Source organism: Apium graveolens, chromosome 10 (genome assembly GCF_009905375.1).
Source record: "Apium graveolens cultivar Ventura chromosome 10, ASM990537v1, whole genome shotgun sequence".
NCBI lineage: Eukaryota > Viridiplantae > Streptophyta > Magnoliopsida > Apiales > Apiaceae > Apium > Apium graveolens.
In genome coordinates, this window is record NC_133656.1 from 101,580,204 (window position 1) to 101,604,378 (window position 24,175).

The 24,175-nt window shown below is 37.5% G+C and overlaps 2 protein-coding genes across 4 annotated transcripts; both read left to right on the plus strand.

Annotated features, from left to right (window-relative positions):
* Nucleotides 1-1,215: 1,215 nt before the first annotated feature.
* Nucleotides 1,216-14,384, plus strand: LOC141692522 (uncharacterized). 3 transcript variants are annotated; one of them, XM_074497389.1, is made up of 4 exons: nt 1,216-1,372; nt 2,012-3,014; nt 3,109-3,192; nt 14,032-14,384. In XM_074497389.1, the coding sequence occupies exons 2-4, from the start codon at nt 2,012-2,014 to the stop codon at nt 14,136-14,138; spliced, it is 1,194 nt and encodes a 397-aa protein (XP_074353490.1). In that variant the 5' UTR covers nt 1,216-1,372; the 3' UTR covers nt 14,139-14,384. The 3 variants fall into 3 exon arrangements, with proteins under 3 accessions (XP_074353490.1, XP_074353491.1, XP_074353492.1); XM_074497390.1 differs by having other exon boundaries at nt 1,237-1,381; XM_074497391.1 differs by having other exon boundaries at nt 1,302-1,464.
* An 870-nt stretch (nt 14,385-15,254) lies between these two features.
* On the plus strand, nt 15,255-16,607 carry LOC141693860 (zinc finger protein ZAT3-like). Its single transcript, XM_074499045.1, has one exon. The coding sequence runs from the start codon at nt 15,284-15,286 to the stop codon at nt 16,448-16,450; it is 1,167 nt and encodes a 388-aa protein (XP_074355146.1). The 5' UTR covers nt 15,255-15,283; the 3' UTR covers nt 16,451-16,607.
* The last annotated feature ends 7,568 nt before the right edge of the window (nt 16,608-24,175 follow it).

Consider the following 24,175-nt stretch of genomic DNA (forward strand, 5'->3'; position numbering starts at 1 on the left):
AGAAGATAATGATGATCAAGGAAAGTAGTAATGAATTTTGAATTTGAAAAACTGAAGACATGATTTGTGGATCTGTAATTGATTGGGTATAAAACAAATCAATTTTAATAATATGTTTGATCTTTTTAAAATTCAAAAGTGATTTTTTTAATAATTATAAATACCATTTAAGATATGGATACTCAATGGACCTTTGCATTTTTGTATTGGAATTAGTTGATTTAGGAATATGTGTCGACCCACTGGTCAAATTTTGAAATTATGGGTTAAAATAATATAAAAGTGTCATTTTTAGTACTAATGTTGAAGAGCTTTTCACTAGTGCTCATTAAGATATAATACATTCGAAAATAGTTCATTAACAAATATGACTACGACAGAAATTTGCGATTGACTGTACGTAATTTCGGGAAAAATTAGCACTACAATATATAATGATATCAACGGTTAAATTACTTCACTGTGGAAAAAATTGTTAACAACATAAAATATATTGACGAGAGTCCACAACTCATCTGATGGTCTATTGGAGTCCATTCTTCATTTAATATTTTAAAAATTAAAATAAAAACAAAAATATTATAAAATAAAAAAACATTTTGCGTTAGAAAAAAAGATAAAGTAATTGTTTTTAACGAGATCATAAAAACCGGAAAATCGACTCCGTTTTATTCCTGAAAAATGAGCTCGGAGTGTATTCGAAATGAACACTCCCATAACTAATTGGATATTAAATTTATTAATTTTTTCTTACATATACAATTATATACTAATATTAAATAAAAGTATCTAATAATACCAATGGACTAATAAACACATAAAATAATAAAATTTAAATATAGATTTCGTGTTTGTTTGATAATTTTTAAGAGAATAATCAAATACAAGTTTTAATAATAAACCATATAACATTTCTAATAAATATGAAAACTTTAGAAAAAAGCTACCGACTCCATCCCACGTGATTATCTACGTTTAGTATTTACACGTATTTCAAGGTTTTTATAAATTATAGTTTTATAATGTTTTTTTTAAAAATTTTTGTTTTTCAATAAAAGTTTAAATATAAATATTTTTTAGGATACCCGGCCCGGCCCGGCCCGATCCGTTTTCAGCTTTTTAAAGTCAGGCCTGATTGGCTTTTTATTCATCTCTGGTTCAGACTCGGTGATTTAACTCGGGAATTTTCAGAATACTGATTTTTAATTGAAAAAGTAATTTTTGGACATTTTGACCAATTTTAACAATAAAATTGTGTTTTATGAACCGTGACATAAGGGGTACAATATGAAGTGAAAATATTTGTAAGATAACAAGCTCAAGGGAATCATTGATTCGGTAGCCGAAGAGAGGAGCTTCTCTACAACTCTATGTGTGTATCGTATGCATATCTACTCCTTTGCTTTCGTTTTTCTTTTTATTCTCATTCCCTGTGATTGGATATTCAGTTAATCAATTAATTAGGTATTTTGCTTGATTTGATTTCATTATACTATATTCTCCCACATATTTCTGCTACCGCTCTTGTTTGTTGGTAATTTGTACTAGTATTACAGTAGATACTCGATATATGAATATTATCCCGATAAAGAAATAAATAACTTGGATAAATTAATGTTTCAGATATTGTATTTTTAACCTCGATAAATGGAACAATACATGTCTTGTAATGTTACAAAATGAATATATCCCAATAAAGAAATTACTTTGATAAATTAATGTTTCCAATTATGTGTCTTTTAATGTTACAACTCCCCCGTCCTATGCTCTTATAGAACCTTTTTTTAAGAAGTCTGTTAAGTTGTTGAATGTCAACTATAGTTAATTTCAAGTTTCATTAGTAATTCCGATTTCCCAATTATTAGAACACTTTAGAATGCTAAGCTACTACCGCTATTAATAAACCGTGATCTGCTTCGATTTAATTATCTGAACCTGTTAGGTCTGTACTAATTAATGTGGCATCGTGTGTTACACTCTTAACTCTCGTTCGACATTCTCTTACTTCTAGATGGACTCTAAGCTCGACGAGGATCAGCTGCCAGCACAGAGTGCGTATATTAAGTCTTTAAGTTTTCATCTACGGAAATTTCAGGCATTAATGCCAATGGACCCTAAGCTTAACCAGAATCAGTTGCCTAGCTCCGAAACTGACAAGCAATTGTCAGCTCCAGTAACTACAAAAAATGCAGCTTCTGTAGATTTGCAGAATCATAATAAAAGGCTTATCCCTAAATCTGTAGAAACATTTCCGCTGCCAACGGAGGGTGCACAAAATACTGAAGCTTTTAGTTTGCAAGTACTACAAAGGTATCAATCATTGGACTCTACGGTCAAGGATAAAGGACTCGATAAATTCAAAACCGTCTCCCCTAAGCATGATAAGCAGTTATCCGTTCCCCTAAGTACGAAAAAGACAGCTTTAAGAGATTTGCAGAATGATAATGGAAGGGTGGTGCCCAAGTCCGTTGGAAGCTCCGCACTGCTGATGGAGACTGAATCTTCTGTTGAAGCTGTTAAGCTTTCTGGCACCAAAAGAGCTCCACTTGAGTCCTTATTGAGTTCTCGTCACCAGTCTCCCGGGGGTAATGCTGCTAATGGTCATCTTGTGTATGTTCGTAGGAAAGCCGAAACAGAACCAGGTAAATGCAGCAGTGATGACAGCACAAGTATCAGTGCTGATCATTCTCAATCAAAGCAAAACAGTCACCAGAATGAGCATGTGAAGGAACACTTGCAAAAAAAGGAATCTGATATTTTGGTTCCAGAAGCTTTAAATTTCGATAAGTCATCTTCAGAGTGTGTGTCCAAAGCGCCAGCAGGTCCCCTTCCTTTGTCAATGCCTGGTAATACTTTTCCATCAACAGTCTCAAAAAATTTGCAAGTTAGGTCTTCCCAGCCTTCCCTGGATTTTCAAAAAAGAACAAAAATTCAACACTGGGAGGAGAGATATTACCGGTTGCAGAACTTGTTAAAACATTTGGATAATTCAAGTCAAGAAGGCTATGTCCAGAGTATGTGTTTCCATTACTGTGAAGAAGCTATAATTTATTGAATAATTACGGTTCAATCTAATAAGAAAAGATTCTCTTGTCATTTTTTTTTCAGTGCTCAGGTCATTGTCGTCAGCTGAACTCAGTAGGCATGCTCTTGAACTGGAAAAAAGATCAATTCAGCTTTCTTTGACGGAGGGTAATATGTTTTATCGATTTAGACTTTTCTTTTTGCAATTAAAATTTGAACGCATTAGTCAGAGAATTTAAAACTATGATCATAATCGATATTATGATTATAGTTATGTGCTTTTGATTTGCATTATTCTCTCCTGTTTATTGTTTAATCTTAATTTCTACCAAACGAACCAAACTTTAAAACTTTGTCCTTTTGGGGTCGTTGTAGGAGCAATAATTTCTATCTTGAATGCGTCATTTTCATCTCCTAGACCATTATAATGAAGTCAAGTGACGTAAACATAGCATTTTCACCATTAAGCCTATGGACTTAATTTTTTGGTAAGGGAAGTAGGGTTTTGGTGGAGGTCCTTACCGGTTTAACTTAATAATCACACGAACACTGATGCCTCCACTTAGGCTGAAACCCTTAACTTCTTCTAACCAAGAAGATGGATATCCACTAGCCTATGATTTCTTAGTTTTTCAAAGCATGTGTATTTTGCCACTAGAAGTTGGGCTCATCTGCCATACGAGAAGGATTTTTTTTGTTCATCAGTGAACATGTTACGATCATTGCGTTATGATCACATATTGTACAAATTAGATTACATTAAAAATATGTTAAGCTTCTTATAATGTAATATTATGATGAGTAAAGTGCCAAGTGCTTGTTGGTCAAATATTTTTCATGCCATTTAAAAAAGTTGCTAATTGCAAAAAAAAAATAGTGGTTTTTTTTTTCTCAGAAAAGTGGCCCCTAGCTACTTTTTTGAAGAATAGGAGCAATGTATGGCCACCATATTGCAAATTTTGAAGTCCAGCCACTAAAAATGCTAAGCAGGGTTAAGTCCGACCACAACTCCACAATTTACTCCGAGTAACAAATGTAATTCGATTGGAATGTGAAAAATATATAATATAATCAGAAATTTATATTTACTATAAAAATATAAAACATATTTTTACTTTCATGTGAAAGTTAAAGTTGATGAATATAAAACGCATGCATTATTTTTATTATGTTTTATAAGGCTATGTGCATTTCATATTAAAGTCTATTACAAAGATAAGAAAGTAACTCAAAGCGAAAACGTAAACAGAGAAAGAGAGTGATAGGGTTTAATTCACCAACATAAATGGGACAAGTTCTAAATAATAGGAGTGGTACGCTTAGAAAAGAATAGATTTTTTTTTAAAATAATCTATTGGAGTTATTTATAAGTTACTGGGAGGGGTAGATAGTTTTTTACTTGACAAATAGATTTTCCTATCCATGCAAAACATGTTTTGTTTCTATATTAATAAGATAATCTATATTATTTAATTTTTGTAGGTGACAAGTATCAAATTTAGACATTTCTTAGTACTAATAAATCGACTTTAGATTTTTTTGTGTATCGATCATAAGGTATGAACGCTATATATATTCTAGACCTTTTTGTTGCATTAATGAATAAATATTAGATTTTTTATTAAAAAAATTTCTGCATCATTTGGTACGACCGTACGAGGTCAAGATCAGTGAATTTTTTATTCTTTACCAACATCAAAAGCAAAATTCCATCTGCTGCCTCCTTACTCTTGCAAACTCCCGTCTTACCCTTTGAAAGTTTTAATGGGCCCACTATTGACCCTAATTTACAAATCCTTGTCGCCACTTCAAAATCCTGAACCACCAACTATTCACAATCAGCCGCCACTAGGAACCACCCGTTCCGTACCCACCCGTTCCGTACCCACCTTCGAAACACAATACCCGAGGCCAAAAATGAAGAAAAATTTCAGATTAGGAAGAGGGAAAAAAAAGAAAGTGATGAGAGCTGAGAAGAAGCAAACTGTTGTACTGAAAGATAAATGAGAAAACATGCTTGTTCGCTGTAGTGTTGCTGTCACGGTCACATGGACAACTGTTAGAGCCACTGCCTGGCGGGTATTTCCTTATGTATATATGTTTTTCGTTTGAATTATTCTCTCTCCCCCACTTTGTTCATTATTTTAACATTCACCCCAAGGTTCTTGTTCTTTTTGTAAATTAATTATGTTTTTCTTCTTTTCTGAGACATGATGTTAAAGTTCTCTGATTTTGTATTTTAAACAACAGCTTTGATACTTTTTTGCAGTTTGGTCCTCATCCTTCTCCACATGTTTTAGTTTAATCCTCAGACTTCCTTTCTTATTTTGAATGAACCATGTTTAATAACTTTTTTGTTCGTCAACTCTTCTATGTAAATGACTCCAGATTTCACCCCCAAATTTTACTCACATTCTGAGAAGAACCAAACCTAATCAACATAGCCATAAATGCTGACCGCAAGTTTGATTTGATGAAGGTTTCACCTGCCTGTATGAAAAATACAAACTTAAAGCACAAGCCGAATTTCCACACTTTTGATGTCATGTGCTTTAATACTTCAGTTGTATAGTTCCAATCACCTTGGCACACTGCACAATAAGTCAACATTGTTATGTATTGCGCACGGATGTTTTTCTTATATTGGTTGAAATGTAAGACCATAAAGAAGTTAGCTAAGATTTTATATTGCTTGAAATGTAAGACCATAAAGAAGTTAGCTAAGACTTTCATGTTTCTGCAAAAAGATGGAACACACATGCATGTAAATGTGTAACCATTTTTGCAAAGCTAAGAAACGTTGTGTCTTGGGCTCTTAGCTACCATTCAGCACGATGATTAACATTGGAAAATGAAGAAATAGAAAGTACGGAAATCACATGTGGAGCATGAAGAGATAGGTCTTGTCAGAAAATTGAATCACAAGTCACAACTCAAGCATCTTAGAGAATAAATACTTAGCAACATGAGAATAATTTGGTCAGTCAGGAGTTTGTGTATTTTATGGGGTGAAAGGTTAAATGTTTTCGTGATATATGAATAAGTCGTGGAAATTGAGTGTGCTAACAATGTAAAGAAAAGTATGTGCGCTAACTAGAGCATGTTCGAGAATAAAGAGATGAGTATTAAGTAACATGGGAATAATGTTACTGTTAAGTGTCAATTAAATGGAGCACTAGGTTCAAATTGTTTTTGTAGTGTGTGGAAAGTCCCAAAACATTATTGTGCGACAATGAAAATCGAAGCGTTTGCGCGTCAAGAGGTTCCTCTTTTTAAAAAAAAACATAATAAGGTTCTGGATGTTGTTCATGGCTATAATTTCATATATTTTCTTGGGTCATCTTTGGGTGAAAAGACAATTATGAAAGTTTGCTGATCCAGATTATTTAAATTTTTTCTCTAACAATGCCAAACTTTTACCTAGTGCAATGTCTCAAAGTGGGCCATGCCTTCTTCGAAACTCGTGTTCATGTCTCTATTAAGGAAAGGGTGAAATTATTGCTTGGTTAATTTATCGAGTTTATCTGTGTAGATTTTTGTAGGAGGTCCATTTAGATTATTGTAAATGAAGGCAGATATCCACTATATTGTATTTGTTAGGGTTAAGCTAAATAGGGGTTGTGGGCCCCCGCTTAACTGTAAACTTAGACGTTAGTCAATTACTCAGAGTTGAGATTTTCATTTTTCTATTGGTTGAAATTTATCATCTATTCTCAGTAAGAAGCATGGGTGCGGCACTAAGGTGGTGCACTGCGCACCGGGTGCAGGTGCATAGGGGTGTGACAGGGTGCTTGAGGGTGCGCCACCTGGTGTTCATCGATTGCAGCAATCATCTCCTTGGAATCGATCTGTGTGTATATGTATGTATGTGTGTGTTTGTATGGGCCGATTGTATGTGTTTGTAATCGATTTTAAGTATTCTATCTATAAATATGACTGTTTGTATTTGTTCATAGACCATCTGACTTTGACTATTTGATTTTTTTCTTAACTAATTGTTAATTTTATATACAACATTATTAATAACCTAATATTTAGTTAGTATATGAAGATTTATTAGTGCTGCCTGCGGAATGGGTAGTGATATGTTTTACTTAATTTAACAAGATAATACTGAAAAACAATCTCAACTAACAATGATACTTAACGAGGTTTACAATTGAGAGATAGACTGTTGGACTTTCGAGAGGCCCAATTCTCTCCAACTAGTAAACAACACAATTCCAATCGATAAGATGAAACCCTACGTACTTCCCCCTTTTTGTCCAACTGCATAACGCCCCTTTTGCCCCTGCTCCTTTACTGTATTCTCCCTTTTGCCCCTTGACCTAACTGTTGACCCGTTATTCCATTTTCAGCTGAAGTTACCCTTTTGTCCTTACTTTTCTTTCTGGTTCGAGTATAAAACAGCAGAGGCCTTCCTTCATTTTGGTTCATTACATTACCCCTCACCCAAACATCCACCTTGTCCTCAAGGTGGAACCTAGGAAATTGCAGGGCTGCCGTGATGACATCTTCCCAAGTAGACTCATGATTCGGCAGGTCCTTCCACTTAATTAAAGCCTCCAGTTTTGGCCCATCCCCTGTTTGCACTTGACGGACTTCCAGGACTTGTTCGGGCTCCACGATCAGTTCAAAATCTGCTGTTAGCTGAGCTGGGAGAGTAGGTGACACTGGAGTCGTCCCCACTGCTCTTTTCAATTGTGACACGTGAAACACTGGATGCAGTTTACTATGGCTGGGAAGGTCCAACTTGTAGGCCACTCGTCCTACACGCTGCAATATGCGAAAGGGTCCGTAAAAACGGGCTGCCAGCTTCTCGAATGGTCTTCTAGCCAGTGAATGTTGCCGGTAAGGTTGTAATTTCAAATACACCAAGTCATCTGCCAGAAACTCGACATCTCTTCTACGATTGTCAGCGGCTACTTTCATAATGTGCTGGGACTTCAATAATTGAAAATGCAATTCATCTAGCACAGCATCACGTTCTTGCAGAAAATCATCCAAACTATCCACAGGGGTACACCCCTTCACCAACCTCACAATATGGGGAGGGTCACGCCCATAAATTACCTTAAAAGGACTAACCTTTGTAGAACAATGTGGTGACGAATTATAGGAAAATTCGGCCCAGGGCAGCCACTTAGCCCATGACTTGGGTTTATCACCAATGAAACAGCGCAAATATGTCTCAAGACTCTTATTCACAATCTCCGTCTGCCCGTCCGTTTGCGGGTGGTAGGCAGTGCTCTTCTTCAAAATTGTCCCGTGAAGTTTAAATAACTCATTCCAAAATGTGCTTAAAAAAATTCGGTCCCGATCCGATACAATTGACGCGGGAAAACCATGCAAACGGACTACTTCCTTCATAAATACTGCTGCCACCGTAAATGCATCAAACGGATGCCTTAACCCAATGAAATGAGCGTACTTTGAAAACCGATCCACTACCACCAAGATGGTATTATACCCGTGAGACAGTGGTAATCCTTCTACGAAATCGAGGGACACATCCTCCCACACCATCATCGGAATTGGAAGAGGCTGCAATAGCCCTGCTGGAAGTTGTTGGGAAACCTTTTGTTGTTGGCACACTTGACATTTCTGCACATACGACTTGATGTCTTGCCTCATCCCCATCCAGAACCAGTTTGTAGCCATTCTTAAGTACGTCTTGACTTCCCCAGAATGGCCCCCCATAGCTGCATCATGGTACTCATACAACAGTTTAGGGATCAGTTGGGATTTTCGGGGCAGGACGCACCTCCCTTTATACAGTAGGCGTTTGTCCACCACAGAGAAACGTTTATGCTGCCTGACCCCTGTTTCTACTTCTGATCTGATACGCCGTAATTCCTTATCACCCTCCATTTCTTTCTCTAACAGCTCCCATGACACCACTGGTGTAGTCACTAGTGTATTCAGAATCACCTCTCCCACTTGCTTTCGAGACAGCGCATCAGCGACTTTATTCGAAGCCCCTGCCTTAAATTGGATTTCGAAATCATAACCCAGCAATTTGGTGACCCACTTTTGATAATCTGGGTTTACTTCTCTTTGTTGCATCAAGAATCGCAAGCTTTGTTGGTCGGATCGCACTATGAAGTGTCTACCCAACAAATATGGTTTCCACTTTTGCACGGCGAGACAAATCGCGATCAGTTCCTTTTCATACACAGACTTCTGTCTTGCCTTTACTCCCAACAGTTTGCTGAAATATGCTATGGGTCTGCCCATCTGCATTAGTACCGCGCCAACGCCATAACCGGATGCGTCTGTTTCAAGCACAAACGTTTGCTGAAAATCTGGCATTCTTAGCACGGGTGGGCTGATCATAGCTGCTTTTAACCTGTCAAACGCTTCCAAAGCAGTTGCAGTCCACCCGAAGTTATCCTTCTTTAACTGTTCGGTCAGTGGCTGCGCAATCTGGGCATAGTTTGCCACAAACTTACGGTAGTAGCCCGTCAACCCAAGAAAGCCCCTCAACTCGCGTAAATTCTGTGGTGGTGGCCATTCCAACATTGCTTGGACCTTTTCTCGATCCATCTCCACCCCTTGTGCAGATATTACATGTCCCAAATATCCAATAGTAGTCTTTCCGAACTCACATTTCTTCCGATTCACAAACAAAGATTGACAGCCTAATACCTCCAGAACTGTATTTAAGTGTTGTTGGTGTTCCTCCAAACTGCTGCTATACACAAGGATATCGTCGAAAAAAACCAAGACGAATCTGCGTAGGTAAGGGCGGAAAATATCGTTCATCAATGATTGGAACGTTGCTGGACCATTCATTAATCCAAAAGGTAGGACTAAGAATTCATAATGGCCGTCATGGGTGCGAAAGGCCGTCTTGTGCGTATCTTCGGGCTTAACTAAAATCTGGTGATACCCGGCTCGTAAATCCAGCTTCGAGAATACCACCGCCCCGTGTAATTCATCCAATAATTCGTCGATTACGGGAATGGGGAATTTGTCCGGCACAGTTTCTTTATTTAGAGCCCGGTAATCGATGCAAAATCTCCATGAACCATCCTTTTTTTTTACTAGAAGCACAGGGCTAGAGAATGGACTAGTTGAAGGTTTGATAATTCCCGCCTCAAGCATCTCTCGGATTAGCTTTTCAATTTCATCTTTTTGTGATTGGGGATATCGATACGGACGAACACTGATGGGATTACTTCCATCTTTCAACACAATGGCATGCTCTCGGTTCCGGCTGGGAGGGAGTCCTACTGGGTCCTCAAATACCCTGTTATGTTTGGCCAACACCTCTGTTAAAAATTCTGGATCTTTTCCAGTGCAGTTACCACTGTCCTGTACCGTGGCCTCCATGCGGCTGCATTCCACCCAGTAGCCACCACCATGTTTTCTTATACCTCTCAACAGTGCCTTCAATGAAATTTGAGATCGGACCAGTGTTGGATCTCCCACCAGTGTAACAGGCTCACCCTCCATCTCGAACTTCATAACCTGTGTTTTCCAGTTAGTGAGTACCATCCCCAGTTTTTCCAACCATTGGATGCCTAAGATGACATCCGTGCTGCCCAGTTTTAGTGGCAAAAAATCCTCCCTTACCTCTACTCCTCCATCTAGTTGTAACAATACGTCTTTACATACTCCGTCCCCTTTGATAGGTTCACCATTCCCCAATGACACACCGAAGTTACCTGAATTCGTGACCTTAACTCCTGCCCTCTCCACCGTGGCTAATGATATGAAGTTGTGTGTGGCTCCCGGGTCGATCATTACCACAACTTCGTGATCTCCGAGCAGCCCTTTTAACTTCATTGTCTTCGGGTTGGAAAGCCCTATTACTGAATTTAACGAGACCTCTGTTAACAACTCTCCGGGCGGTGATTGTGGGCTGTCCAGACCTTCACCTTCTACCTCTCCTTCTTCCTCCTCAATCAGCATCACACTCAGCTCTCGTTTAGCACATCTATGTCCTACCATCCATTTCGCATCACATCTGTAACACAGCCCCTTGGCTCTTTTTTCCTGGAGCTCCCTTTCCGTCAACCTTTTAACCTCTCCAGTAGTGGTCACCGTCTTAGGAGATTGGACTGATGCCTGATTCGTAGACGATCTTGCACTCCAAGCCCTGGTCAGTGTGGGACTAGAGGGTTGTATTCCTGAATATGGGGTTACTGTAGACGACCCACTGTTGTACAACGACAATGCCCCTGTCTTGATGTGACTTAGCCCCATCCTTCGATGTCCAATCACCTTTAATTTCTCCTCTACCCTTACTGCTTGCTCCATGGCTTGTTCTAGGCACATGGGATGTAGCAATCTCACTTCTGCCTTCACCTCCTCTTTGAGTCCATTAACAAAATGCCCTAACAGCATCTCTTCCGACACTTGCTCGAGTGGAGCTGCAGTCTCAATAAACTTGCGTTTATACTCGTTAACTGTGGTTGTTTGAGCTGTAGCTAGCCATTGTTCATATAACGATCCTCCGTTACTCGGCCTAAACTGTCGTAGTATAAACACCTTCAAGTCTGCCCATCGTCGTATTGGGTGACGTTTATTTTCCCATTGATACCACCGTAAAGCATCCCCATCCAAAGCTACTATCACCGCCTCTAACATCTCTTCCTCCGACAACCGGTAAAAAGAAAAATACCGCTCCACTCTCAATATCCAGCCATCGGGATCCACGCCATCGAAAATGGGCATATCCAATTTTCTATATCTCCAGTTCCCATTGCCTCCACCCATACTGCCCATCCCACCGTATCCACCGTAATTTCCCCCCGGGCCTCCACCAGATCCACCACCGGCTACACTCCCTCCTTGTGTGCCACGAACCCCAAACCCTCCATTCATCTCCAACTTCCCCAACGGAGTTAACCCCAATGCTTCCACTGATGACCCATGTTTATTCCCACTTGCATCGATTTTGTCTGGGATAGGGGCTTGAAAGGACTGTAGGTTCGTGAGTGTAGAGCGTACCTCAGATTGGAATTTGATCTGCTCGTTACGCATAGTATTGATGAGTGACTCGTGGTACTCTCGGCTGCGGTTGATTCTACCCTCGAGGCGGCCAGACATCGCTTCAAACTCCGCCCCCATCTTTTGATTGGCTGCTCCTTGTCCCTCCATCAATACCTCTGTCAACGAGTGCCTCATAGCTTCCATAGCTTTCTCTACAGTCTTAGTGACCATCTCCTTCAACGATTCCTCAACTAACAATAGCTTCTCCTCCACCATATCCAACCGCTGCGCCGTCGTTGGTGGCCCCATCGGATACGAAGTGCTCTGATACCACTTTGATATGTTTTACTTAATTTAACAAGATAATACTGAAAAACAATCTCAACTAACAATGATACTTAACGAGGTTTACAATTGAGAGATAGACTGTTGGACTTTCGAGAGGCCCAATTCTCTCCAACTAGTAAACAACACAATTCCAATCGATAAGATGAAACCCTACGTACTTCCCCCTTTTTGTCCAACTGCATAACGCCCCTTTTGCCCCTGCTCCTTTACTGTATTCTCCCTTTTGCCCCTTGACCTAACTGTTGACCCGTTATTCCATTTTCAGCTGAAGTTACCCTTTTGTCCTTACTTTTCTTTCTGGTTCGAGTATAAAACAGCAGAGGCCTTCCTTCATTTTGGTTCATTACATTAGCAAGTGTCAACTGTCAAAGTTGATGCATTATTCTATGTCATAGAGGCAGTACACAGTTTGTTTTGGTGTGTGTGTGTGTGTGTGTGTGTGTGTGTGTATATCTTAAGTATTACAGTGGCGGAGCTATATAGGGGCCAGTGGGGTCAAAACCCCCCAGTCAAATAGAAAAAATGACATATAATTACATTATAGAGTATACATACATAAAACTACTTGATAAAAATTCTCGATAACCGCGACTAGATTAAAGAAATATATTATCTATAAATGTTTCTTCTATTTTAGCCCCCGCATTTTTAATCTATGGCTCCGCCAGGCGCCACTGATGTATTATAAGCTTATTTTATAATATTAAATAAATGCCGTAACCTTCGCACCTAAATCCCCATATTTTTTGAATTTATTAATTCCCCTTAATCCCCCGATACGCACCCCCACACTCACACTCATGCTTCTTAGATTCTTAGTCAAGAATTCCATTTTATAACTAATTAGTCTAATTATGTGGCAATATTCTTGTTGATCAGTTTTAGGTGTTGTCTGTATAAGAAGCACACTACCTATATTTGAACTGGAATAAGATGGCATCATGGCAGTAATTTGTTTTGTATATTTATTACCATTTTAATTCCAGAATTCCCTAGGTGGTTGAATCACCCTTGGGTGTCATTTTAATGTTTTCCTTCTCAATTTCTTATTTGTTGAACTTGTTCTACATAACTAGCTCATTAAAAATATGGGTTCTCTCATAATATGTTGCTGGGAGAGAGGAATGCATAATTATCTATAGTTTTTTGTCAGGCTAATTGTCCTTCAATTTATTTTGGTTAGAAAGTGAAAGTTACTTTGCAAATGTAAGTTTGCTGTACTGTTGCCGTTAATCTGTATTTTTATTGTATTCCAAGATTCCAAGGATTATCTTACTGTTATTTCTGTTCCTTCACGGACTCTCCATTTAGCAAGAAATTGAAAGATTCACATTGTAGTTTGGTTTGAATTTTTCGGTGGGCAAGTAGCACCATTGGTCTGTAATGTGTAATTTGAATTTATGTCACGTTTGCTGCTGTTGCTGCATCACCTATCTTATTCAGAAAAGTCTAGACCTTCCTATTTTGACTGCCAGGATCTTGCTACTAATAGAGTTGTTATAAACAAAGAAAAACATCAGGGTACCATGTCAAATTACTAAAAGTAGCTCAACTGCAAGCTGGGAAGTTGACATAATGGTTGTTGACTTGTAGTTCTATTCCCTAATTTATCTTCTATCAACACATTTCTTATGCATGTTACTTTGAAACAGATTTTTATCTGGGACTTATTTTGACCGAAACTGACGATAATCGTGTAACTTCCTGTTTCCATTTCAGGTAGAGAATGGCAAAGAGTTATGCTTTTGGATGTTCTTGGCAAAGATCCAAAAAATTATAAAGCAACCTCAACTCAGAAAGAACAGTCAAAAGTAAAGGGACAGTAAAATATATATTCCTCAAGTTGCTTCGGCTTTAAATGTGCAAATTTTCCTCTTCCTTGTAAAAAATGTGATCTACTGTACTATTCCTGCCTAGATATCAATGATCTTGTCTTCAAATCTGTTGCTATAAATTGTTATTTACATATTGTTGCCTTGTAAATGATGTAATGAAATAACTCAGATTCTACCCTCTTATATAATGGGTATACATTTTCTTTATGTTTCTTCTATCAGAAGGCAGTTAAGCGAGGTACCTGTATTGTCCTTTGACAGAACCAAGGTAAAACATCCTACACGACTATTCAACAGCTGAGCAAATGTATGTAGAACTTATCTCCCCTGCTTCATCTTTTGTTTGTGAAGAGTTCACTTTTGCTACTTGCTGATACGATGTATCAGACAATAAATTTAAATGATTCTTTTCTTTAAAAGTTGAGGGGTCAAATTATGTTTTACTTGTTTTAGTTAGATGTGAGTGTATTAGGAGGTCAAGATAAGTTCCTTTTTTACATAAAAGTATCTGGGAAAAGCAAGGTGTTAATGAGTGATTGGCGATTTGCTTGGGTTAATATGGTGTATTATATCTCGAGTGTATTATATCTTGAGTTGAGCTAGCTGAATGATTTCCCGCCCCGGTGCATCATTTATCCACTAGCTGCTTCACTAGATGTGACTAAAGAAACTTTATAACGTAGGGTTGAGTACACTTTGGGGCTATGTTAGACTTCAATTTTTTTTAAAAAAAAAATTGATAAAGATTTTATATTGAAATCATTAGACATGTAGTTTGTTGTAGTATTATAGTTAATCTCATATAAAGCCAATTATTATTACTAATTTGATAGATGAACCATAATTTCAGAATGAAATTAAAGAATGTTAAAAAATATAATTATACTAACAAATGAATTTTAATCCAAAAAAATTAATTAACATTTATTTGCATAACTACGAAGTGGAAGTTATGGGGAAAAGGATTGGAGAAGGTGATAGAAATGCATAACTGAAAATAACTACCTCTAATGTAACCGCTCACTCTACTTGACAAAACTATCTCTAGTTTTTTGAATCTTTTCCTCTCTTATTCTTGTTTCATTTCATCACAGCCCCAGATTAATATTTACTTACATAAATCTGTATTTCTTAAAATGATGAACAACAACCCTGCAACTTCTTCATCAACTTCTGATCCTCCTGATAACAGTACTCCTCCTAATTCTGTTGATCAAGAAATGATCAACCGCCAATTCTTCCGAACTAGCTCTTGTTACGATGATAATGATGATGAACAGAATGTACCCAAGAAGATGATGATGAACCCGAGAAAGAAAAGAACCAAAATGATCACAATTGACGATGCTACTACTTCTAGTACTAATCTTGTTGTTGCTGCTAACAAGCCTAGGTATAGTAAGAAACCGGACCCGTCTGCTCCGAAAATTACTAGGCCTTGTACTGAGTGTGGTAGGAGGTTTTGGTCAGAGAAAGCATTATTTGGTCATATGCGTTGTCATCCGGAAAGGCAGTGGCGTGGCATTAACCCTCCTCCTAATCTCCGTCGTTCGTCTACTATTGATCGTCACCGCATTGCTGATGATCATGTTTCATCAATGACTGAAGAGGATCAACAAGTGGCTTCCTATTTGTTAATGTTGTCTAAGTCTCCTCCACCTTGTGTTACCGTTGTTTATGATCAACCTAATCCCACAAGTATGACCAGTAATTGTGCAGTTGGTTTATTGGATTCCGAAATTAAAAATCAGAGTGCAGACTTTGGCTGTGGGGATGTTGGCGTCACTTCTATGGATCACGGGGCTGGTCCTTCTGGGATCAATAGTTTTAAGTTTGAGTGTTCCAGTTGCAAGAAAGTGTTTGGGTCCCACCAGGCTTTAGGGGGTCACAGGGCTAGTCACAAGAACGTGAAGGGTTGTTTCGCTATTAAGAAGAGTACTATTGACTGTAATACTCATGAGGAGGACTACAACAACATTGGTGGTCATGATCATAGGAATGTTGATTATGCAGGGAATCACTGCGGGGATCAGGATAAGATGTTGATTGCATTAGGACACAGGTGCAACATTTGTTTAAGGGTTTTTCCGAGTGGACAGGCGTTGGGTGGCCACATGAGGTGTCACTGGGAGAAAGGGGATGAACCATCATCTTTAACGCAAGGAGGGTCAGGGCCATATCAACAACCTAATGCTAAGGTAGCTTCTGCCTTGGACTTAAACTTGCCTGCACCACTCGAAGATGACTATTTTTCATCCTCTTTGAATTCTGGGATGTCCCTGGACTTAAGCCTGGCTCTGTGACCTAATTATTATGCATTTCTTACTTTCTTATTTTAGTGGCTTATTTCTACTACTTATTAGGTGTAATACTTGACATGGAAATGTTGTTAATGGCTCCAAAACCAGGAGCATAATACGTGTACGTGAATGTAAAAACTGTAATAGATTATACTATGTATACTTGTCTGTACTATTATTCACTATTAACAATAGAAAAGTTCAGTAAGTGTTCAGATTGGTATATCTGTTTTTAGTGATGTCTATTTGCATCTTCAGTTTTGTTGTCTGGTGTATATAAGCTGTAGACGTTTTTAGCTAATAAACATGTATCTCTGGTCAAGTTATTGTCAACATCTGAAACAACCAGAACTCGATAGTAACGAAAGATTCTTGATATAAACAAAGTACACATCTCTTTTCTGCACTCGTCTAATATGTTCAGATAATTTGCTTCATATCAAATTTGTTGTGTAGTTTGTATGGAGGGAACTATGCAAATTTTTTTCCTGAACTCACTATCAACTAGGGCTGTCAATGGATCGGATTAATTTGGATCGGATCGCCCTTGTCCATTATGTTTTTTAAGTTGGCCAAATGTTCTATTTGAAGCCAGCCCATGTATAATTGTTGCATTTATTTCAATATTATCATGTTCGATATGTAGACTTACTGAATTCTTCTTGCGACTCAGAGAACTAACCAACTGTCAAGTATTTCCACTTTCATGTATTCTTAATCCCGCATTCATTCATGCAGCTAATTTACAAGATTGCATTATTGTACTGTACCATCTAAGGCGTTACCTACGGTCACTTATCAGATCCGAAAGTCTGATGAGTTGTTACTGCATATATAAACCTCCATTTTCAATATTCTTTATGAAATCCATCCATGTTAATCAAATTGTTACTTTTTGATCAGTAGCCTTTAGATTTTCAGTCAGTAAAACATCTCTATGGGAATATATATATATATATATCATGGAAATTCATATATATTTACTCAAAGAAGTTAGAAATTTTTGTGCCTCTTATGTATCGGGGGCCCTAGACGCAAGTTTTGCTCGCCTATAACCAGAGCCATCCCTGAGTTGCTCGCATAGGCTGTAGAGCTAGTTTTGTGTTAACATCGTTATTGCACCAAAATCCAATTTTTGATGTGAAAAAATAATCTAGCTATAGCTAGTTAAGCATTATATACACTACTTATTTTTAAAGCACTCACAATAATGATTGTACTAAAATGTGATTTATTTCACGTAGGAGGTCCAAACCATGTTGATTTCCTTCTATTTCCTTATTACGAAAAAAAATTCGGACTACAAGCTTGCTGAACTCATGAAGTCGTAGACAATTGATCACAGATATCTTTAAGAGAACTACATGACAAGACTATCTTACAAATTTAAGAAATTTGATCAGAGATATATTTACTAATGCATCTTATCGAAGTCCCTCACTGAAGTTAGTTGCTTCTATTCTAGTGATGGGCAATTTGTATTTAAGAATTTAATTTTCTGAACTAAACATATATGGAGGGCATGACTAGGTTCATTACAATATACAACATTGTCGTCTTCTTGTTCTCAGCTCAAACTTTTCCAACACAACTAACCTACTTGTCATCTGTCAATTGACAGTAAAATAAAAGAAAAGTGTGATAATCTGATATTATAGACAAACAACATATATCAGATATGCATCTTGCATGGGAACTTTACATGCCAATAATCCTAAAATATTCAATTGTAAGTTTTTTATAGACACATAAAATTGAATTCCGCGTAACACCCTTTTTTTTAGATAACCAAATATATTGATAGCAAAAGTTTACAAATTTGAAGGGCCTAATTCTTACAACCCACTTAATCAGACCCCAGCTTCATCAATGAGCCATTGTCACCGAATCGGCAATGGTGATGGACTTCATCAACACCTCAAATAAACCACAAGAACGCAGCTCACGACTTGACAAATCATCCAATCATAATAGACAAAGGTTATCGAGAGGAAAAAATCTCATGAAAGATTAATTTGTTGATAGTCCAATATTCAGTGAAGGCGACTTCCGTCGGAGATATAGAATGCGCCCTCATTGTAACACCCCCAGATCCGGGGTCGGGGATCCGGGTTGTCACGGTCTTTCTTTCCACAATATCACTCCACTTAATTAATAATAAATAATCTCATGCTGTGACCCCATACTAACACACACCACAACTCGTTATAGTCTCAGAGATGAAATTGAAATAAGTACAAGTCTTTGAATCCACCATTTAAAAGTTATTACAACCCAAAATGATTACTTGATAAATTTACAGTTAATTGCCATTATCTGCCACAAGTTATAATTATACATAATTTGATTCTCAAAAGTAGATGGTCTGAACTACAATGGATCTACCTCTGCAGCTATAGCAGCTACAACATCAACGGGAAGACGCGGGACGCTTCCCACGCGCTTGCGCTGGGTCTGCTGGAGTCTGGCCATCTCTCCTAACTGTTGTTGTGTGATGAAGAAATAAAGCAAGAGTGAGCCTTACAGCTCGCAAGATAATACGTAGTGATAACAATAATATAAGTATCTAAATGGATACTTACTAGAATCTTTATCGTGAGTAAGGTAATTACTTACTGGATATAAGTTTTAAAAGAAGATGAAGTTACCAATTACTTCACTATACTTATACCATTTTTTAGAAATCTACTTGAACTACTACTGTTCGAAGTATAATAAGATTCACGAGGTCATCCCATAGATGAGACCACAAATAAAACTTGAAAATATTTGATCTTTGAAATATTTTGAAAAGAGATGAAGTTACGAGATACTTCATTCAATGGATACACCAGTAAAAATGTTTGACCCTGTCAATGCTTCGGCAACCACCCATTAGTAGCCTTTCAATCGAAATGCTACGGGTAGTGTTGCAGAATTATCCAAATGGATGATGAACTCATTACGGGAGTTTACCGCGCCAGGAAGACCACTTACGATGATCAGTCGTAGTAGTACAACCCCACCATTTTCTACATGTAGAGGAGAACCTGTCGGATTTACTTGTCAACCGAACACTGAACTCCTAAGGAATGGACCGCCTTAGCGGAACTTCCAGGCCATTTGGGCCAATATAATAAGGCTGGGCCGGCGCTACTCGACCACTTACGCCACTCCTAGTTCGGATGAAATCCATGACTCTGAAACGTAAAGCTCGTTTCCCCCTTTCCCCAAGTAGAAACTTGTTGATACGGCTCCACCAAGAAGTCGTATCTAGTTGGAAAGGAAAACTCACCGATATTTCCCAGGCGATGCCTGTTAATGGATTAACTTGTTCCAAGAATTTTACTTCCCGAATATTGGGTAAGTAATCAAAAACTCTTTTACCAAGACAGCAACCTTGTTGCGAATATAAAACACACCACCGAGCCGGATCCCCCAGGTTTTGAGCGAGTATTTAAATCCCCTTTTTAAAAGGAAGATCTTAAATATAAAAATAGTTTTGGGATCCGCTCTAACTTTTGAAAATCATTTTAAAGACTCGAAAACACTTTAAAGAGTGTTTGGAGTAAAACTGATTTAATGAAGTAAATCAGTCCCCAGTATATTTAGAAAATGTCTGAATATTATTATTTAAATAATATTCCCACAAAGAATTATCTTTATAAAAATAATTGAAGTAGAAGTATTAAAACTTATACTTGAAACGAGTATTAAATAATCAAAGATATACTTATATGAAAGTATTATCTTTAGTTGAATAATCGAAAATAAGTTTGATTATTGACACCTTATTCTTTAATAAAACAAAGAATATACCTCAGCAAATAATCGGAGTCATAGATCCTCAAATGAATATTCAAATAATATTCATTAAATAATATAAACTGAGTCATAAGCCTTCGAATGAATATTCAAATAATATTCATTAAATAATATAAAAGAGTCATAAGCCCTCGAATGAATATTCAAATAATATTCAATAAATAATAAAGTTAAAGTTATCGAATAAACCTTATTCGATTAATAGTTTGGAAACTATAACCATATATATATATAAATATATATATATATATATATATCCATATCCATATATACAAAATCTACTCGGGATCCTCGACTCCCGGTTTTAGAAAATATTTTCACCTTTGGGTCCCTATACTAAGGGTATATGCAAGTTACCGCTATTCTCTAGCATATGTATTATCAACTGAACCAACAGATATATATTTCAAGAATATGAAACAGGCATGCATATATACCATATCACATGCTACAATATATCGCAAGAATTTGCTAAATAACCAATATGCATTTATCGCAAGATCATGCATATACAAATGTATACATCACAACAACAGTATAACGGATAGAATACTTGCCTGAGCGACTTGGGGTGATAAAAGGCTCGGGACGAGTCTGGTAACCTATAAACAACAAGTAAGTTGGAATTAAACCAAAATCACTTGTAAATCTATACTTTAACTAACTTAGACTCTAACGCTTGTTTTGCGCTCACTGATTTGCTTAAGTCACTCGGGTATCCTCGGCTCCACCATTTTTAATAATTTAACCTTTACGAGTTTTAAAGCGATTACTTCGCGAGTGTCTTACCAACTGCCTAACACACTTACCATAAATGTTTCATACATTAATTAACCCTTTTTGGTCTTTAACCTATGTTTCAAAGTAAAGCGAGGGAAAAAGTTTCGTTCGCGAAACGCCGTTACTTGAAACGGTCGTTTCTCCTAAACCGTGCATCGGAATCGAACGAACTACATATCAAAATGAAGCTCGTAACATGAGCTATCTAAACATGGCAGTGGTCATAATCTAGCAGAGGGTTCTCGGGTCCTAATGCTATGCACAAAAACAGTCCAAAGAAAATCGGACGTTACGACGGCTATGTTTACGCGATTTCCCAATTTTGAGCCATTCAAAACCAACCACAAACCAACCTCAAATCCAACATACAACCAACATCCATCCTTATCACATCATAACAACCCCAACCAATTCAATTTAATCATTCATACTTATGCCTAAGCTTAACTTTAATCATACTTAAGTTCTTTTAATCAAAACCACAACATTTACCATTCCATTTCACTACCATTCCAAATCCCAAACTCTAAATCACAACAACAAGCTACAATATCATCCTACTAATTAAAATCATCTTATAATACATAGGGATCTAGGGTTTGGAGATGGTATACCTTCCTTGAAGTGGTGGGAGGAGCTAGGAAGCCTTAAGAAGCTTTGAGAAGTCTTAGGAAAGCTTGGATCTTCAAGAAAAACAAGAAAAACTTCAAGTTAAAAACTTGAAAACACTATTCATAGTCTTCTTCTTTGATTAAATGAAGAATATTGAGAAGGAATTAATGGCTTAAACTCATGATATAGCCCTAACTAAGCATGAAGATGATTAGGGAATTTACTCACCAATTTAGGAAGCTTGGATCTTGAATTTTTGAAATTTTTGCCCATTTGCAATAGTAAAAGCCGAGAGCATGATGAACCATGCCTTGGTTTCTTTTTGATTTTGATGAAAATGATTTTGCTTGGCTTGGTTGGCTTGGTTTTTGTGTTTGATTTAGTAAATTACCTAGTTGCCCTTGATTTTGTGTGGTTAAAAAGTCACCACATCTCCTTCCTTTCTTGTCATGCCTATGTCACCTTGCACATGTCATAATGCTCCCACTTGTCCATACCTTGTGGTTTGATGATGTCACAATCCCTGGCTTCTTGTACAAGCTTGTCTCTTGGTCACTTATTTGTTTTACGGTTCGCTTATCTTTCGTTCTCGTTTATCGTTTGAGGGATCATACCCGGGATCTTATTACTTAGGTTCCCTTAACCTTTCTCAATATATTGTATTCCTTTTATGATCCTCTCTTATAATCCTTTAATTTAAATCCTTTTTATCCTGTTACCTTATACTCAATTCTCTCCGTATCTAGTGGATTTCCGGGAAAATCAAAGTGTTCAGAATTGGATTCTGACGATCTTTACATACACTTATATACCACATAGAGTACTAATAATATCCCATAAGATCAATAACAGAACCCCTACATAGCGTGGCATGAACAGTTTTCTCATTCAGCAAAAACACTATTCATAAGGGTTTCAAAAATTTCCAAAATTTGGGGTTATTACAGTCTCCCCTCCTTAAAAGGATTCCGTCCCGGAATCATATAGAAATAAATAGGGATACTTTCTTAGTATTGCCCTTTCTAACTCTCAAGTCAATTTTCCCACATTGTGGTTCTACCATCAAACTCTTACTAGTTTGATAACCCTTCTCCTAAGCACTCGTTCCTTTTCACTCTATAACCCATCCTGGTTGCTCCATATAGGTTACGTCTGGTTGCATGTCTATGCGCTCATATGCCCCTATTTGTCTGGCATCTGAATTACACTTCCTTAACATTAATACGTGGAACACGTTACGACCTGCTACATGTTCGGGGTTAGGGCTAGCTCATATGCTAACTTCCCAAACGTCTCAATATATCCAAGGGTCCAACAAATTATAGACTTAGCTTTCCTTTCTTTCCGAATCTCATCAATCCTTTCCAAGGGATACCTATAACATTACTAGGTCCCCTATTTCGTAATCTTTATCCTTTCGTGTCAAATCAACATACTTATCATGTCCATCTTGGGCTACTACCAGCCGTCCTCTGATTAGATCTATCATATCCTTGGTCCTTTGGACTACTGCGGGTCCGAGCATCTTGCGCTCTACAACTTCATCCTAACATAAGGGAGATCGACATTGTCTTCCCTCAAGGATCTCATAAGGCGACATCTCGATAATGACATATGATCTATTGTCGTAAGATAACTCAATCCGAATTAAGTGATCATTCCAAATTCTTTCAAGTCTATTACACAGACTCTCATCATAGCTTCCAATCATTAGAACTCTTGCTTCTCAATACCCATTCTTTTCCAGTTCGTAATCGCTACTACCTTCCGTTCCTAATATTATACGGGTTATACTTTTGCTTGTTAGCGTTCTATAACCTTTTAATAACCACGTCAACCTTAGTATCACGAATGTGTTCCCATTCCGCATGCTACCACCACTTTATTACTCCTTTTTCAGTTGTTTCTATTTTCCAAAGTTTGATTAATCATATAGAAGTAAAGGAATTTGTTGAGAGATCACTATGATCATGAACACTTGTTATATCGCATAGTTAGTACAGAAGGTGGCCAGCCTTTAGTACTTGACAAGCAATTAAACAATAGCTGGTATCCTACTCGGCTTCTATCACACAGATAGATAGTCATTCGGCAATACCTCCCCTTCTGGAAGGGTTGTTCTTCTCAGCTTACATGAAATGAAAAGAAGAGAAAAGAACGAATTGAAGAGAATTGTATATTCATAAAAAAAAAAATTTATTGCCATAAAATATCTGGCTTGGAATCTACCTCTGAACTATAGAGGTTTGTCATAGAAGAACAAAACATATATGTATTTATATCAACATCAAGTATTATAGCATCGCATTTCACGTGCCTAAATATTTTCGCTATCCCGTCCATCATTCTATGGACCCATGCCCTTCCTCGAGCTTATACACAATTACCTTTGAAACTCCCTCGACATCGAAAATCGAATCTGGGATCTCATTCTAGACATCATCGTTACTTGAATTCTATGCTTGCACCGCCACCTTCCTCGTATAATAATACGACTCTCTATTGATAAGAAAGAATAATAATTCACTAGGT